Source organism: Dermacentor albipictus, chromosome 6, assembly GCF_038994185.2.
Source record: "Dermacentor albipictus isolate Rhodes 1998 colony chromosome 6, USDA_Dalb.pri_finalv2, whole genome shotgun sequence".
In the NCBI taxonomy this organism is placed as follows: Eukaryota; Metazoa; Arthropoda; class Arachnida; order Ixodida; family Ixodidae; genus Dermacentor; species Dermacentor albipictus.
In genome coordinates, this window is record NC_091826.1 from 92,053,451 (window position 1) to 92,070,806 (window position 17,356).

Below are 17,356 nucleotides of genomic sequence, written 5' to 3' on the forward strand. Positions count from 1 at the left end.
GCTTTCTGCCGTTCTAATAATGAGGGCACGTCGCTTGCATTTCGTGGATCGCGAATAACTATTAATGGCTTCTCTGGGGCTGCATGACGTTCCTGGAAGCCATGTAGCGCCCACCGTCTACTGGGTGAGGCGGCCTGCGCTGTTGTGCTAACAGTGTGGCCGATAAAGGCAAGCAGAGTTCCGTCTGCCGACGCCGCTGCCTTGGAGCTTGTCGTCGCTGATTTCTGCACTTGCATCTCGCTTTTGCATTCTTTTTAAACATTATTTAGGCATTTCGCATATTTAAGAAGTCTCGTAGCGCAGCCTTCCGCGTCGTATTTATCAAAGCGGTGAACTTGTTTGCATCGACATCTGCCTTAGATGGTTGTTAGCGTCAAATATTGGGGAAAGGGTGCACGGCTGTTAAGAAATAATGTCAAAACGTGCCTGTGCGTATGAGCCACGTTGTTCCACCCTGAGGCAAGTTAATATGAGAGGCCGAGCCAGTTAAACACCGGCAACTGTAATCCAGATACATATATTACGGAGTGTTAATTTATTACTGGTTCTCGCTGTTCTTTCACTTTATAATACTCACAATTCGCGCGTGCCATAAAGCGATAATAGAGAAAGTTGTGCTCGCAAAAGCGCTCATTTACAGGCCGTGTTGTTCTCTCGCGACAATGCGAATGCCTTTCCTGACACAGTTGGCATAACTGAGCGAGCTAGGCGGTTGCTTACGCTGCTGCACCGAATGCACTGTGTCTTGTTCCCCCTTTTGACGGGGAGGTAAACAGTGCGTCTCTAGAATTAAGAAATGTGGCAGCCTAACGACACGTACAGACCCACCCGTCTACGTAACGAGAGAAAGCTAATGATAAATGAGAGGCAGGGAGGTTAACCAGGACTGAGCCCAGTTGGCCACCCTGCACTGGGGAAAGGAAAAAGGGAAGGGAAGGATTAAAGGAAGAAGAGAGTCCACTGGGGGTATCGTTGCAGTCACTCAGTCCGGATCACAGACGGTGACTCAATCCGGTAGCTTTCAAATATCGCAGCAGCGCTTTTGTGGCCTTTTGTAGCTGCCATATGTGAGGATATGGTCCCAAGATCTTGTTCAAAGCGGAACGGTTTTCTATCTACCTGATTTAGAGCTGTTCAGAGGTCATGTCTTTCATTTTCAAAAGATGGGCAGTAGCACTGTAGATGTTCTATAATCTCCTCTAAACTGCAGGCATTGCACTTGGTGCTATCAGCCATTCCAATCAAACACGTATATGCATTGGTGAATGCGACGCCCAAGCGTAAGCGCGAATGCGACAGGCAGCCTACAGGGACGGTGACGTACAGATGTTGGCGCAGCGCTGTCGCCGCTTGCCACTTATTGTGGTGCGCCGTGCGAAGGGAAGATTACTTGATTTCAAGTCGCCAAGGCCAGAGCTTAACTATAAAAGCAGCCTTCTTTGTCCTAACTTCTTATTTTTCAGTTCAAGTCCACCGGCAGCGGGTGGCCGGCCGCAACATGGTGGCCGGGAACGAGCCCCTGTCTTCAATGAAATTTTGAAGCCTAGTGTGTATGACCCGTTCGAAGAGCTTTCCCAATTACAAGAAGTCAGTGAAATGGGTTTGAGCGCCTGCAGGGATGGCTTCTTCCCGGGTTTTGGTATTATAATAATTTTGGAAGTTTTCCATTCTTCGGGGATCTCTCCAAGCTTAAGCCAATAGCTTTCATTAAACTGCGTTGCGATAGCTTCGATGACATTATCGTTAAGGTTTCTAATAATCGCGTTGGTAACCTGATCGGCGCCAGGGGCTGTATTCTTCTAGGCCGCCTGGGCTGCCGCAGAAATCTCTTCCGTGGATATTGGAGCATCTAGCTGAGTGGCGGATCCATTCTTGCAGTTCGCTACAGACACACTGAGCCCGGAAAAGTCCAAATCCGCGACCAGCACAACTTTGCAGAGGATCGCGGAGGAATTTCTAGGCAAAAATGAGGAATTAATAGGGGCTCTCAAGGAACATGTCAGGGGGAACGCGATACGGTCAACCGGCCATTTAATTATACGGGCGTCCAAAATGCAAGCGACACGAGAAGTTCGGAACATTTGCAACTTTATTAAAACGGATCAGTCGACACAGTGAAATCGAGTACGAAATACATATCGAACGACCTCTAAAAAACGCCAAGTACTTTCTTGTGGCGAAGAAAGGAAACGCAGAAAACAAATATGACAGACTGAGCTATTACACCTGGTGATTGAGCTCGTTATAGATGTTTTGAGAGCGAACTGTGCCAAACACAGGACAGAGAAAACAACCACGTGAATACGATTTTGCGTTTCGTGGTGTTTGTCACAACGGAAGCAGCACTCAAGTGCAAGCAAGATTTTCAAATGCAGGAGCCAGTACCGAGTGTATTACGAGGACGTCGATTGCGTGTACTATAGCTAAGGGGTCGTATAGCACGTCGGGACGGAGCAGCGAGGCGTCCATTAATGTCCTCCCGTTTAGCGTGCCGCGTTCAGCGCAGTTCGCTCCCAAAAGAAGGGCCTGAGCGTTCGGCTCAGTTGGTCTTGAAGCGGTGCCGCTTATTGAAGCGCAGCCCGTGGTGCCTGGTGTGGTGGGCGGTCAGCAGGCGCCCGTTGAGGAACTCCGCGGGGCACAGGCCGCACGGCAGGGGGCGCACGCCCGTGTGCTGGCGCAGGTGCCACTCGAGCTCGAACTTGCGCGCGAACATCCTGTGGCACTCCTGGCAGCGGTAGGGGAGCTCGAACGCGTGGTCCATCGCGTGCTGCACCTCGACGCCCCTGGTGGCCGTGGGCTCCTTGCAAACTCTGCACTGAGTCTCGTCGGCCGGCTTCTTCTGCCGCTTCGAGCTGCGCTTCTGTTCGCCTGAAATGCACCGGGGATAAAAAAAAAAGAAGAAAACGTTTTACAGACTCGCCACACTGGTGTCTAAAACATGGTGGCCCTGAGGTGTTTTCCGGCTCCGCGATCGCTTACGGTGCGTGCAATCTGCAAAAGCAAAGCCTTCGAGATCCGCTTCTGTTGTCTCGGAGGCAGCCGTTTAGTTGCGGCCTGGATTCGGATACCACCTGGATTCGGACAACACCTGGACGCCACCTACTATGGCATTGTGCTGCTGAACACAAGGTCTCGAGTTCGATATCCGGCCGCATTCCGTTGTGGGCGGCATGCAAAAACGTAGCTTGGGTGCACACTATTGAGAACACCGGTGGTCGAACTTTACCAGAGACTGGCTATGGCTTGCAGAGCGCGGTTTAGTGTTGTGGCAACCACCGCCCGCAGTAGGTATAACGTGTATTCAGTTCCGCAGAAATGAGAGTGCATAGAAGACTAGAGTGAACAACAATTTTGCTCATATAAGCGACGGGAAGACATTTCTGCTTTGTATATCGGGCCATGCTTCTGATATTGAAGTCTCTTTTCAGATTAAAGCTGAAGAAACACTCCACTCACTGTAGCCCTAACTTAGACATATCTCCCTCCCCCTTGACCGGTTAGACAAACGGGACTTAAGTTGCTATTTCAACGTGTTATCCTACGCTGGTCTGGTCTTTCCGAGTGTTATATTCGGAATAATAAGGAGGGTAGGGGCAAAGTAGCTGCGACGACAATTATGCTGAGCATGCGGATGAGAAAGTCGATATACGACTATATACGTTTGCCATCATTTGAATCTCGTGACCTCAGCTAACCTTGACGTCTTCCACTTAATCAATGTAGATTAAGATCTTCAAAGCTCGAGCGTTAGGCGGTCAATTCACCCACTTCCATTTGAACCATCTTAACATCAAGCTACGCAGGCTGTTCGGATGGTTATCTAAATTTGCTAAAACGAGCAGAGCTGAGATTGTAAACATATTACGTTTTTTTCTTCTATTGCTTCTATACACAAATGTGCAGCCAGCAGATAACAGAGCATGTCTGGTAGTCACTAACAGGCTTGATACTGGGCTAGTCTTAGACAAAAGATAACTTACTGGGGTCCACGTTCCAAAGTCAACGTGGTATCAGTGATGCCGTAACGGGAGGCGCTGGATTATTTATGTTGTGGGAGTTAAAAAAAAATTGAGCTCAAAGCATGGCACACGAATTTTAGTGTTGCACTTCCATCTTGAATGCAGTCGGTAATCGAAACCGACTTTGCGCTCAGCTGCAAAGCACCAGAGCCACCTAGCTGCACCGAGCAGGTTACTTGCAAAGAATATGGACAAATAAGCAATAATTACTGCCGCTGTAGTTGGTGTGCTTCATAAAAAACAACAACGAATTGTAATACCTCCGATTTACGGATGCACGTAGAACGTCTCATTGCTCTCTTATTCATGTAGCAATTTATTATCCTGGGGAGGCCGGAGTCATACCTGTTGCCAACATTTGCACTAAAAAATGTTGACGTCACTTTAGCATGCGCTAAAGAGAATGAAGGCGAAAGTCTGCGTGGTCACGAGGCATTAATAAAATTTCTTGACATTCGCACTAGAGTGCGTTGTTACTTCCTATTACTTTTGTTTCTTCCACCAACGGTCGTAGGTTCGAATGCTTTAACTATATCTTATAACAGTGCTTTAATTAATTTCGCCTTAATTAACAGCAAAGATCGTGGGTTCAAGTGGCTTAACTAACTCCCTTAGTTAACTGTCTTAATGAACTTCGCCTTAACACCAAATGTGGTGGGTTCGATTTCGATCAATTTTGGTGCCATAACGCCGGACCGTCAATTTTTCGAGCCATGAGCCATTTGGGGATTTCGCCTTAGTAACAAATCAATCGATCAATATTTTGCCTCCTTTGTTCTTCACTCTGCCCCTTAACTAGCCGCTTTATAAATAATTCAATGAAAAGCACTAGTCTTACAGCACACTTTTCGCCTTCACGCCCCGTTTTGGCACGGCTGCTGGTGGTATAGGTCGGCCAGAATGGGCGTGTCCCACTGTGTATAATTCCTGCATAAAGCACGAAGGTGTAATGTCGACTCGCAGATCTCTCTAAAGCACATGGGTATGTTATTGGAATGTTCAATTACATTTCACGATTTAGTTTATTTACATTACATTCTTTGATTTACCCATTCGACATGTGCCACCGAGGTTTTTCCCGTTCTTGGCGAGTCCCCCAGAATGGGCACGTCGCAATGTCACACAAGAAGATGCAGAATCCCTTAAATGTTACTCGATACGTTCCGTACTTTTCTGTGCCTACACCTGTCACCATTAAATTGCACGCATCGCCCTTACCTGCTAAACATTTAATTAACCGCAGTGGATCTGCATGAGATTTTTCTATTTTCATTTGACGAGTATGTTTTGCTTCCATTATGTTCCTTCCTGACTAGAAGGGTTTCCGTTGAGCACTGGACTAGATTACGTAACTGCGGTTACAGGTAGCATGCTTCATCGCGATTTCACATAAACATGTCGCGCGGCACTGAACCGTAGACATCGGCCCTGCGTACATTAAATCACTGATGCTCCTTTAAAGCGCTTCTCGGAAGGTTTGGCCATTTTAAACAAACGAATGCAGAGTACATTCATGGCGCGCTGACGATAGCGTCTGCAAAGTATCACAGCGCTGTGCGCCCGCCGATAACCGCTAAAATTTCAAAACACGCGCCGCGCGCCCTCCCTCCTTGTCGCGGGATTCGCGTCCTGGCTAAAGTCAAGATCGCAGGCACAAAAGCTTTTCCGTAAAACGAACTGCCACCAACGTCACTCACCATCACACGTGACTGTAGTTGGCGACAACCAAGGAGGCAATTTTCGCTTAAACCTCCCTGTTGACAACCAAGGAATGAGAATCCACTCCACTCACCAAAACGCAGCACACGTGCCCTTCCCCTCTGCAAAAGAGCTGAGCCAGTTGCTCTATATGCTCACAGCATAGGTAATCTTGCTCCATAGCCAATAGGAAAATAAAAGCTTGTTGCTTCGACCTAAGATGTCGTTGGCTGGGCAGTGACGTCAGGATCACCCATAAAATTTGACGAGACGTCCAGCTTTCACCCTAGTGGCACAAAGACAGATATCCGCGCGTATAAAAAGACGTTTTTTAAAGACGCAAAACTGTTTCACGTCAAGGAAATAAGTGAATCAATCGGCTAGCGCACCTATGAATATTGTGTGTGGGGTATAAAAAAAGATCACCGACCCTTCCCCTACCAGCAAATGGGGGTAAGCGAAGCTTGTCCTGCGTGCACCTGACCTTTGTTACGGTTAAAGGTGGATACACACGGGAGGGCAAAATCCCGCCTGCTCCGCAGACAAAATAGTGACGTCATCACTTGAATCCGTGCAGCCGAGTTAGGTCGCATTCCCACAGCCGGAGCGCCGTTTGCGGAATCCGCGTGCTTACTCTCGGCGGCAACGCCACGCACGTTGCCAAATTGCTGGGTACGAGTGCGCATTCCAAGATGGACAGCTATCGGAGGCGGCGTTTGTCCGCGTTGGCTGTTCTACTCGAAGTGAGTGAAGACGGCTAGGTGTAGGCTGTAAAAAGAAAACGATTATGCTGGAAGAAACCACGGATGTCGAAGAATACGCTTTGTGTTCAGAGCTTACTTTTTGAAGATCTGCTCGAGTGTGATCCGGACGAATACAAGCGCCTACTGCGCGTCAGCAGCACGCAGTTTTTCGAACTTCTGGCCCGCGTTCAACATACAATCGAGCGGCAAGAAACCATCGTGAGATCATCTGTGCCAGCGAAGACACGGCTTCAAATCACTCTTCGCTTTCTCGCCGCAGGTAAGCACTAGCGTTTGCTTCAATATGAAGTATCAAGCGTCACTTTTCATGAGGCGCGCTGACTTTTAAAGCAAAGGCATCCCCCAGCTTTCTCGACTGTGACTGCTGCCACTCTCTTGGGAAGTGCGCGCTTCACGTCGCGTGTAATGTGCGCGTGCACTTATTTCCGTTAGCCCGTGGACGCAGGAATAAAACGAAAAAAAAAGAAGAACCAAACCACTCTTTAGCGTCCTAGATCTCTGTGTAGTGTGTACAATGACAAACACATCTTCGTTGTGACGTGAATGCCCTTACCTCTCGCAATGAACAGTTCGTGTATTGCGGCGTAGATATAGCAAATGCTACGGCGCATCAACAGCACTAAATTGTTTTGACCGGCACGGCGCATGAACATCGTATAAACATGTTGCATAAGAATGTTGGAAATATGGTGAAATAAAGACAACTGTGTGCATGGAATTTAGTTTCATAGCATGAAAATAGCAGCTTTATAAGAGATCCGCTTTACACAGATTCCAGTGTGAATATCAGATGTGCATATCGAATGCGGAGTTCTGTCTTTCTTTGTTAATTTTTGGCGTAACCAACAATTTCTTGTTTTTCTTTTTTTAATAGGAGAAACGCACTACTCTTAAGCTGACAGTTCAGGGAGGACACTCAACTGTCAACCAGCTCATAAAACAGACATGTGTGGCAATCTGCCTGGAGCTGAAAGACGAATTCTTGAAGACCCCCAAGACTGACGGAGAGTGGTCTAGAGCCATGCAAGACATCAAAGAAAAGTGGCAGTTCCCCAATTGTATTGGTGCTATAGATGGAAAACATGTGTGCATCATCAAGCCAAATATTCAGGCTCTTTGTATTTCAACTACAATAAAACCTTCAGCATAGTGCTATTTGCGCTTGTTGATGCGAACTATAGGTTTCGCTATTTGGACATTGGCGCCCCTGGTTCACAAGGTGATGGCGGAATTTGGCAGTCAACACCTCTGCGAAAAGCAATTGATGGAATAAAATGCGGGACGGCCCAAAACCGTAAAAGTGGCAAGTTCGCCGGATCTTCAAATGCCCCCGGTTATTGTAGGAGATGATGCTTTTCCTCTGGGTGAAAATTCCTGAAGGTGCGGCGTTTGTTCGCGAAAACCGTTTTTAGAAACTCTGCAGAGGTTCAATCAGATGAAGAAAACAATGGGTCAAATCTAGAAGAGCATTCCCAAAAATGAAGTAAATGTTTCGGCTACATGGTTCATATTCAACTGGTAACATGCTGCTGACCACAAAAGAAAAAAAAAAGAGAGACAGGGCTGAGCGCAGAAATGACAGAGCGCCCTGCCCTCTCTCTTTCTTTATTTTTTGATTACGCAGCACGTCATTATCCCAGAAATGACATTATAGCTAATAATACACGCCGACAGAGTAAGGTGCTGATCCTGCATGCCGCTGAGCCATTTCGAGAGCGATCTCTTGCCATAGCCTGTTACGCAGCTGCGCGCTTGCATAAGCGGTGAGCTCTACATTCAATAGCGCTGCGAATCCATCAAAAAGAGCAAAAAAAGTACCGGTTGCTTCGTCACTTAGCATTTTCTTGTGCACCTCAATCATGTTGAGGTCACGCAGGCTGCGCGGTCTAGATAGAAATGCGCGCGCAACCACGACTCGCCTTTCCCGCTGCACCACAACAAAAGCACATGCGGTGACTCCTGCACAACAAAAACACACGTGGCATCAAGCCACGGATGCATCAAGCCGACAACATGCCATCGTAGCCACGCCAACCCGTCCAATGTTGGCAGATTTGACGCTGACTACGTTAAATTGAGGCCAGACGACCGCCGAACGGACGGATGGAAATACCGGCGAGCATTTTCAATCCGGACCGCGAGCGGAGGAGGCCGGACAAGGCGAGGGCGGCAAGTTTTGATGACGCGCGCGTCACGTGATGCGCGATCCGCTGCGAAAATTCCTCCTCCGTCCGGTCGTGTGAATGCACCTTAAGTAACGCACAGGTAACGGTGCCGGATCGCTTCGGCCTCCCTCTCCCTCAGCTCGAGATCTCGTTGCTGTCTGATTACGAGAGCTGAAGTGGCTTTAACGGCGCGCCGACAGTGAGCCTTTCCACGGGCGACTTCTCGCCACCGCCGCTCGTCGAAGGCTGCCCGTTCCTCTGGAGAACGCACAAGAGACTGAACTGGAAGGAAACGAAGCCGGCGCAGCGCACGCGAGACGCTTTCCTGCCCTTCCCCTCCCCGGCGGAAGCGAAACGGCTCTGGTTGGTTGCGCGCGTGTATGCAGCTGGAATCCTTGCTAATGACTCACGCTCCAGCGCCGGCGCAGCTGTCAACTCATGAAACTCTTTGGGAATAACTTTTCCGGCGCCGCTCGCACCGGTATTCGCCGAGCGCTATCATGTGGTACAAAAATGACGTCAAATGTTCAACTGCGCCGCTGCGAAGCGAACTTTACGGGCGCGGCGCCGACTCGTTTCTCTCAGTGCCATCGAAATCGCAATCAGCGGACCGTCGAGCGTGCGTTGCACCGATCGACTCCGGGTTGCAGGTACAGTGTCCGACGATATTAAGGTAATAACTCTGGTGAAGTGGTACGAAACACATCATTTTGAAACTTGTATTCCAGTATGACGGGGTGCAGCGCACCAAACTGCACAATTCACACGGAAGGTGGCAAAGCTTCTTACGCGGTGCCGTGCGGACGGACCAGACCGACCAGCTCCGAAAGGGACCAGGACATGGGAGGTGCGTTCGCCTTGTTCACAGAGGTGAATTCGGCCTTTTACACTAAAGCTGTATTTATCTCGAAAAAATTAAAACTCCAACCATTTAACCTCGCCCTTAAGGCTCGATTCCAATTATATTCACAAACTCTCACCGTCTTACTTAAACAGGCTAAGAGAACCTACTATGAAAATAAAGTGCTCGAAAATGGGAATGACTGGAGAAAAAATTGGAATGTAATTAAAGAATTTTTAAATCTTAATCAACAAGACACACCTGTGACAGGGTTTACTGACGGCACCAGCACTCTAACTGATCCTATAGATGTCGCAAATTCATTTAATGAATCATTTTTCAAGAGCTCTGCAGCCGGTGTACCTAACTTACCCAAGTTGCCCCGCGTGCCTCACTCCTTTTTCTTAAAACCCACATCGCCAAACGAAGTTCATCGCACTATAATAGGGCTCAAGACAACAGGCTGTGGCCTAGATTCAATTCATCCATCAAAAATCAAACTTGTTGCTCGTGAGTTATCTTTTGTCCTCTCTGATATTATTAACACTGCATTTCGTACCGGCGTTTTTCCAACGAGTCTCAAACAAGGAAAAGTCACTCCAGTATTTAAAAAAGGTGATCGAAATATCTTTTCTAATTATCGCCCTATAACGATACTGCCATTTTTTAGTAAAGTAATTGAGAAGCTCCTTGTTAATCGCCTAACGAACTACCTAACAAAATTTAACCTTTTAACTTCTAAGCAGTTTGGTTTTCGTGCTAACTTATCAACTGAATTAGCACTGATAAAACTAACTGACAGCCTAAAGCAGTTTATCGACAATGGGCTATGGGCGGGAGCGGTATTTGTTGATTTAACTAAAGCTTTTGACACTATTAACCACTCCATTTTGTACGCTAAACTTGAATCATTTGGAATTTGTGGACCTGCTTTAGCTCTTTTGCAAAGCTACCTTACTAATAGAACCCAGGTTGTTAGATATGGAAGCGTTTTATCCACCCCAATAACAACGAACCAGGGCGTTCCACAAGGATCAATTTTGGGTCCTCTGCTATTCCTCATTTACATTAATGACTTACCATCATCGCTTAACAGTTCTGAGTGCATCCTCTATGCTGACGATACAACGATATTCAGTAGTGATAAAGACATTAACAGTCTACTCAGAAAGTTAAACACCGATGTCACGAATCTTGTGTCTTGGTGTAAAAATAACTTGCTAAACGTAAACCCTGTTAAAACAAAGTTTATGTTATTTCACTCGTCCCAAAAAACGCCCACAAGAACCCCTGAACTATACATTGATAACTACGTCATTACCCCATCTAATTTTGTAACTTTCCTTGGTGTTACATTAGACCCCCAACTTAAGTATAACATTCACGTAAACTCTGTCACTAAGAAGACTGCTTTCGGCATCCGCGTGCTCATTCGAACAGGACACTGTTTTCAGCAATATATAGTAAAATCACTTTACTACGCTTTCATTAACAGTCACCTTACTTACTGCATTTAATCATGGGGCAACACATATCCTGCACATCTGACAACCCTCATTCACCTTCAGAACCGGGCGGTCCGAATAATTACCCACAGTTCATACATCACATCAGCAGCGCCCATTTTTCGCACTCTTGAGATTCTACCATTAACATGCACATTTCAACTGAAACTATGTCTTATATTATATAGAAGTAGAAACAGTGACATTCCAGCTGAGTTACTTCCCTCAACGCAACTTTTCAATACAAATAACACGCGGTTTTCTGAAAATAATAATCTCTTGCTTCCTAAAGTCAACACTAACTACGGTAAAATGACAGCCTTCTTTTCCGCAATTTCATTTTGGAATTCACTGCCATCAAATATTAAATCATGCTCTTCATTACACTGTTTCCGGCGGCTTCTAAAACAGTTCTTATTAACAACATACCTTACCTGATTATTCGACAAGTGTACATACTTTTATATGTGTGTCTATATATAGGTGTGTATCTATGTGTGCGTGTGTGTATACATTTATTACTGTGTAGCCATATTTCATTATTTTTCTCGATTTATGTTGATAGATTATCAGTCGTTTGTAAATTAATTTTGTTGCACTGTTGGATTGCCCACTTTTGTTCATAATCATTATACTTCTATTCAATTACTGTGATGATAGTACCTTCAAGTGTATTTCAATATGGAATTATTCTTCCTAATTTTTGTATAATCTTCAACTACCCTATGTTTCAGTAATTACTTCTAATATGTTTATTGTATTTTCACGCTGTTCTTACCCTCGTTGCTAATCCTATATTACATATTTTGTGCATGTTGTAACAGGAGGTCCCCCTGACAGTTTTTACTTTGGGACCTCCTTCTGTATTACATTTTCTTTGTAATTGTATTATATTGTGTAATAATAAACTTCAAACTTCAAACTTCAAACACTCCTATACACGCTGTAATGCGTACGTCTGGCATGAGAGGTTGTTCACTTGTGCAATTTTTGGAGTATACGTGCAGCGCGACACAGACGCGGGACAAAGAATGGCCTGTGTCGCGCTGCAGATATATGCCAAGAATGTTAACTTACGAACTCGCCCAAATCGCAGTGTAGCTTGTACGATTGTTCTGACTACGCGGCTCCATAACAGTGTCCAAAACAGAGTAAATACTAGCAGATACGATTTGCTCGCTGCACCTGACTTTTCTGTACTGTTTTTTTTGCCGGCGTTCTGATCTTTCATGTGAGGTCAATTAATGTACTCGTGTTCATTGTTTTGTAGTATGCGAAAACATCGTGCGCTCCCGCTGATGAGACAGCTGTGATAGCTTCAGCATTTACCGCCCGCCATATGTTGCTTGTTCGATCAGCCTTAGTCCACGTGAGGAAAGTTAAATTATTTTTGTGCGTTTAATAAGCGCTGTGTTATAGTAAATTAACCTGAGTAGTATAATGAGATAAAGAAAAATGTGTTGTCATATTACAGTCTGCAATGTGTGAATTGCTTTGAAATTTAATTAAGTTTGCCATATTATGTGATTAGTGCAGTAAAAATAACCTGTTGTTACTCTTAATAATTTGTTGCCTTTCCAGTGGCTTTCAACTCTGCCCCCAAGGCTCCAAGAACCAGCACTCATCCCCTGCTGCCACCAGCCATTGTACATTCATTCCAGGTACGAAATAAATTTGATCTAGAAGCTCGTGCATCTTGAATCGTTTTCCACTCAAAGATTTGCTGCAAAGCAGCTGTTAAGTTTGAGGTATGAATCGCTAAAATAAGCGTTGCTTAAATGTGCGCATGTGAACATTTGAAATGCGTTTAAATCTACGTGTCTGCACCACATATATCGAAAACGTGCAGCAGATGCGAATGACGGTCCCGGTTGACGGTCACTGACATAACTGCAGGCACGATAGTTGTCTTGGCCACGATCATTATTTGTGTGCTTTCGGCAGCCAAAATGTGCTCGCATAGTTGTCCACCACACCTGAGCGAAGTTTTCTTTAAACACCCTTTCAAACATTTATTGCCTTTCGGCCTCCGCGAGAAAACTTCATATGCATGTTGAAAAACATTGCACCGCTCTTGTTGCAAAGTAATGCGCGTTTGCGCGCGAATTTTTGAGCTGTTCGAGCTACGGGCATAGTCAGGATTTTATTTCGAGGGATCGAATGGGCTCATATATGTACGTTTGTGCGTGTTTCTATGGGACTCTTGCATTGCCCAGGGGGCGCTGCGAAAAAGGTGCTAAAAAGCGCCCTCTGTGCTAAAATGGGTCGTACCAAGCTCGGTCGTCTGCTTCGGAAAGCACGTTTACAATATGGACCCCCCACTTTCGGTTGTGTTGTTTCACGGCCTGCAGCGAATATCGGGCGCCGAAGATTTTTTCAGGGGTGACACGCTGCGTAAAGGCAAGAAATTATGCAGTGCCGAATACGTGTACGCCGTTCAAGAACTAGGCGGCGAAGTTTTAGCACCGTGTCATTCGCAAGTGACGCGAGTCGCATACGAAGTGGAACTTCAGGTAAGGTTATTTTTTTGCACGCTAGGTGCTAGATTCAGGCGCACAAACGCGAGGAAATGCTTGCTATGATTGAATCCACAGCAGCGATAAGCAGGCATCATGTGTACGGAACTGCTCGAGCACACGACGGTACGCGCCGCGAGGGCAGCGGTCTTTCGACATGCTGCCAAACGGCGGGTCTCCTGCAACCTTTGTTGACTGCATGACGCTAAACAAGTAGTTATTCCTGCATGGTAGTAGCGGCCATCTGTCTCTTTTAGCAACTGGTAATAACTGATGCAATGCATATGAGCTCGCACGTACGTGCGAATCGCGCTGCAGCGCGAGCTCGTGCGCTGCTCGCTTGATGTAGTTTCAATGACAGCGCTTGAACATCGATGTGCTGCAATCAATACTTCCTTGCTGCGCTGCCTCAACGTGCTGGCTTGAGATCAAGGATGAGCGCATTTAACTCTCTTAACCTGTGTTGCTCGTAGTGGAGTAGTGAATCGTCATCGAATGAGCCCGACCATTTGTGCTCATTTGCACACACCTGGTCACTTCACCACTTCGCATCGGTCGAATTGTTAATTGTCGCTGAGGCCGGGTCTCGAATCGTGAATTAATTACCAGCCATGCCTGCTGCTATGTCGGTCTGCTGTCGGTACTGTAGGTGCAAAAAACCGAACTTTAGAACGCAGATAATCAAGCAAGCTTGAAGACAGGCGAAGCAGTCAACATGGCGCGAAGTTTCGCTTACTCAGCGCGACGAACTGCAGCTATGCAGCGCACCCGACGCTCCACTTCGTGAGGACTTGAAGGAAAACGGTAGAATCTGATGTTGGGATTCAGGCCTTCTTGTTCATGGCAGCCCAAGACGCAGATGTAATGACGGTGACGCCTTTTCGAGGCTGGGCTAGGTCTCTCCGGATCGGCGTCACCGATTCCTTCTGCTCCTAGCATTACGTCCCACGGCACACGGAGAGTCCGTTTTCGTTAAACTATAGGCTGCGGCGAGCTCGCAGCGTGGTCGGCGTGGTCTGTGAAAACTGACGAGCCTTTTCGCACTCGCAACAGGGCAGAAAAAAGTGCGAAACGACGGAAAACTCGGCCTAGAAACGTGCTTCGCCACAGCCAGGGTTCAATACGCCCCAAGCTGTTACGACCCAGATGCCGTTTCCCGCGCCGCCACCAGGCGCCGCTACTATACCTCAAACTCTATCAAACTCCAGCGCAAGACGCCCATAGGTGCGTGTATATATGCACATACAAACTAAAAATTTCGGGGGTTGGCACCCCTCTGGCTGCGACAATCGTTCGAGAGTAGCCTGCATTAAAAAGTGCCATCTTGCTCACCCCCTGCGCACAATTGCCGCATGTAGCTCGCGACCAGCAGGGAAGAAAGCAAATGGAACACCGCGCTGCATTTCCCTCCTGCGCGCTCGAGGAGTTCCTTCACTGCAGAGCTGGAACACAACGGCGCACCTATGCGCAACTCTGCTCTCTGCGGGAGTATATATACCGGAACACTAGACAGTAGCACCGCAGAGGTCCCTCTAGTAATTACTGGAGGAAACTTTATGCTTGAAACAGTAAACTTATAAACTACTTCGCTGAAAAGCTCCTAGACGGCGCCACCATCCCATTACGTGCGTTCGGCATTAGAGGCCAAATAAATATATACGAAAGAGTGCCTCTAACTCAGCAAGAAAGCTTCGCTTTAGAAACGGAATTGATCGCATTCGAGGAGACATGACAGCCGCTTATAGTGGCCGCGTACTCGCGAATCCATGTAGTCTTACTCACTGTTCCATGACCACCAGTCCTGGTTGTCTTGCTTCTGCAGGCGCTTCAGAGCGAATTCTACGAGCGGCCTAATAATCTCAGCATTGCGCGCTGCCCGACTCGTGCTCGGTTGTCCTGGGGCGTGTGACGGCGCTGTGGCAGCTCCGTCCTTTCTCGATGGGGCCATCTGCGTAGTGAAAAAGAAGCAGCTTGTCCCCTGAAAGAAGCTCAGGAAGAAGGACAACGTTTTCGGGGAGGTAATCCCTACGTAACGCACTCTGAAAGGGGCTTTCCACCTCAACGTGACACTATTATAGCGAAAACTGGAATCAGAGGAAACAGAGGCACACAGTGATTGAAAACAATGCAAGTGTGTAATTCGAATAAAACAAACACCTTCAAAAAATCCGAACAATTAATATTCACAGTGAGGGATCAACAGTAAATAAATAAGAAAATCCTCAGGCTGGCCCAACCAACGTTTCGACAAGGCGCCTTATTTTCGTCAAAGTAATAAAGCACTGCAAGGTCGATTGAACGGCGGAGCGATTTCGCGGCGAGGGCTTTAGGACGGCGCGGAAAGGGTAAGGAAAAAGACAAAGCCACAGAACTGGACTAACCAACACATGCAGCTGGACGAAAAAAGAAAAAAAAAACGCCCGCGAGAGCAAAGGTACACATGCATCGACACGACTCATTCACACGCATGCACGACTGCCGTTCGATTAACGACGTACAGGCAACAGCTTGCGTGTTAAGATCGATGGCCGCGCGTGCTCAAACGCACGGAGAACACAAAAAAAGAGGGCAAACACTGGCTGTCTGACTCGCTCGCAGGCATCCACAAATACGTACGCTTAGGGCGAATTCTCAATTCCGGAATGAGAGCTCTTGCGGTGCAATAAATGCACTCTTTTCGAGGGAAGCCGGTTTCAAATCGCACGGTTTGAGAAGAGAGACCGTTAGCGTGCCTCACGCATGCGTCAGCGTTCGCTGCAATCGGCGGAGCCCTCCGAAAACCGCGCGAAGTCCTTTGTTTATTGTGTTAACTCCAAGCTCGCGAGGTGGCGCCACCGACTCAGTGGTTGTCGCTATTGCGGATAAACCTTGGTTGCCTACTCCATGACACGACAGTTATGTGAGCGTCTGGAGCACGCCAACACTCGCACATAATGCCTCGACAAGTCCAGAATGCCATTTCCTACGCACTGATCTAGTGGGGCTGCGAACTTGCTCGCAGCTATACGACCACGGTGGGCGCGATGTAGTCCTCTGCAGTCAGAAAACGCAGCAGAACACCGGCGTTTCGATTTTCGGGCGCGTGCCACTGATGGCACATTTACTGCACACAATCCAAGTGCAGTGAATGGCGATTCCGCCGGAGCACCGGCTCCCAACCACGCGTATCTCTACCACAGAGGCTGCTCTTTCGTCGTTGTCAAGTTTACGTCGCAGCCTTCGATGACGATAGAACATTAAGACTACGAATTTGATTCGCCGGTGCGGTTCACCGCGTCGGAAAGATTGTTTTCAACACTTTCACGGAAGCTTTATTTTCGCTTTTCCATTGAAAAATGTGAGACGAAAGCTGGGGCGCGTACAGCGCGCCAAGGAGGTGAGCTTAAGAGGAAGCTTTAGCTCGAGTGCTCCTATCTAAATACATGTAAGAGGAGAATTCGTTTTTCTCGGCAACCACTGCACCAAATTAGACGAGGTTTGTTGCATTTACAAGACAAACTTAAAATCTAGTGACTGTTGGTTTCGAAGTTTTGAGTTAGGTCGTCAATTTTTTATTAAAAATTGGTGAAAATCGAAGACTTTCAAGAAACGAAACTATCAAGTTTACAGCTCTGTAACTCAACCACTAAAATGATAATACAATTCTTTGAATGGCATCTAATAGTACATCTAAAGCGGACGAAATTGATATGTTACAGATGAATATAAAAAAAATTTCATCATAGGGAAATACAACTTTTGCAAAACCGTTGTAACCAACGTAACAAATTCACGTAAGATGTAAAATGACATATTGAATTTGTCCGCTTTGAATGATCTAATGGATGCCGTTTACAGAACCGCGATAT

General features: G+C 46.9%; 1 protein-coding gene across 2 annotated transcripts; it reads right to left on the reverse strand.

Moving 5' to 3' along the window:
* Positions 1-2,077: 2,077 nt before the first annotated feature.
* LOC135897671 (zinc finger and SCAN domain-containing protein 31-like) lies at positions 2,078-16,274 on the reverse strand. 2 transcript variants are annotated; one of them, XM_065426364.2, is made up of 3 exons: positions 16,125-16,274; positions 15,291-15,456; positions 2,078-2,868 (listed from the first exon to the last, which is right to left on the reverse strand). In XM_065426364.2, exons 2-3 carry the CDS (start codon positions 15,454-15,456, stop codon positions 2,540-2,542), a joined length of 495 nt encoding a protein of 164 aa, XP_065282436.2. In that variant the 5' UTR covers positions 16,125-16,274; the 3' UTR covers positions 2,078-2,539. The 2 variants fall into 2 exon arrangements, with proteins under 2 accessions (XP_065282436.2, XP_065282437.2); XM_065426365.2 differs by lacking the exon at positions 16,125-16,274 and adding an exon at positions 16,007-16,103.
* Positions 16,275-17,356: the final 1,082 nt, after the last annotated feature.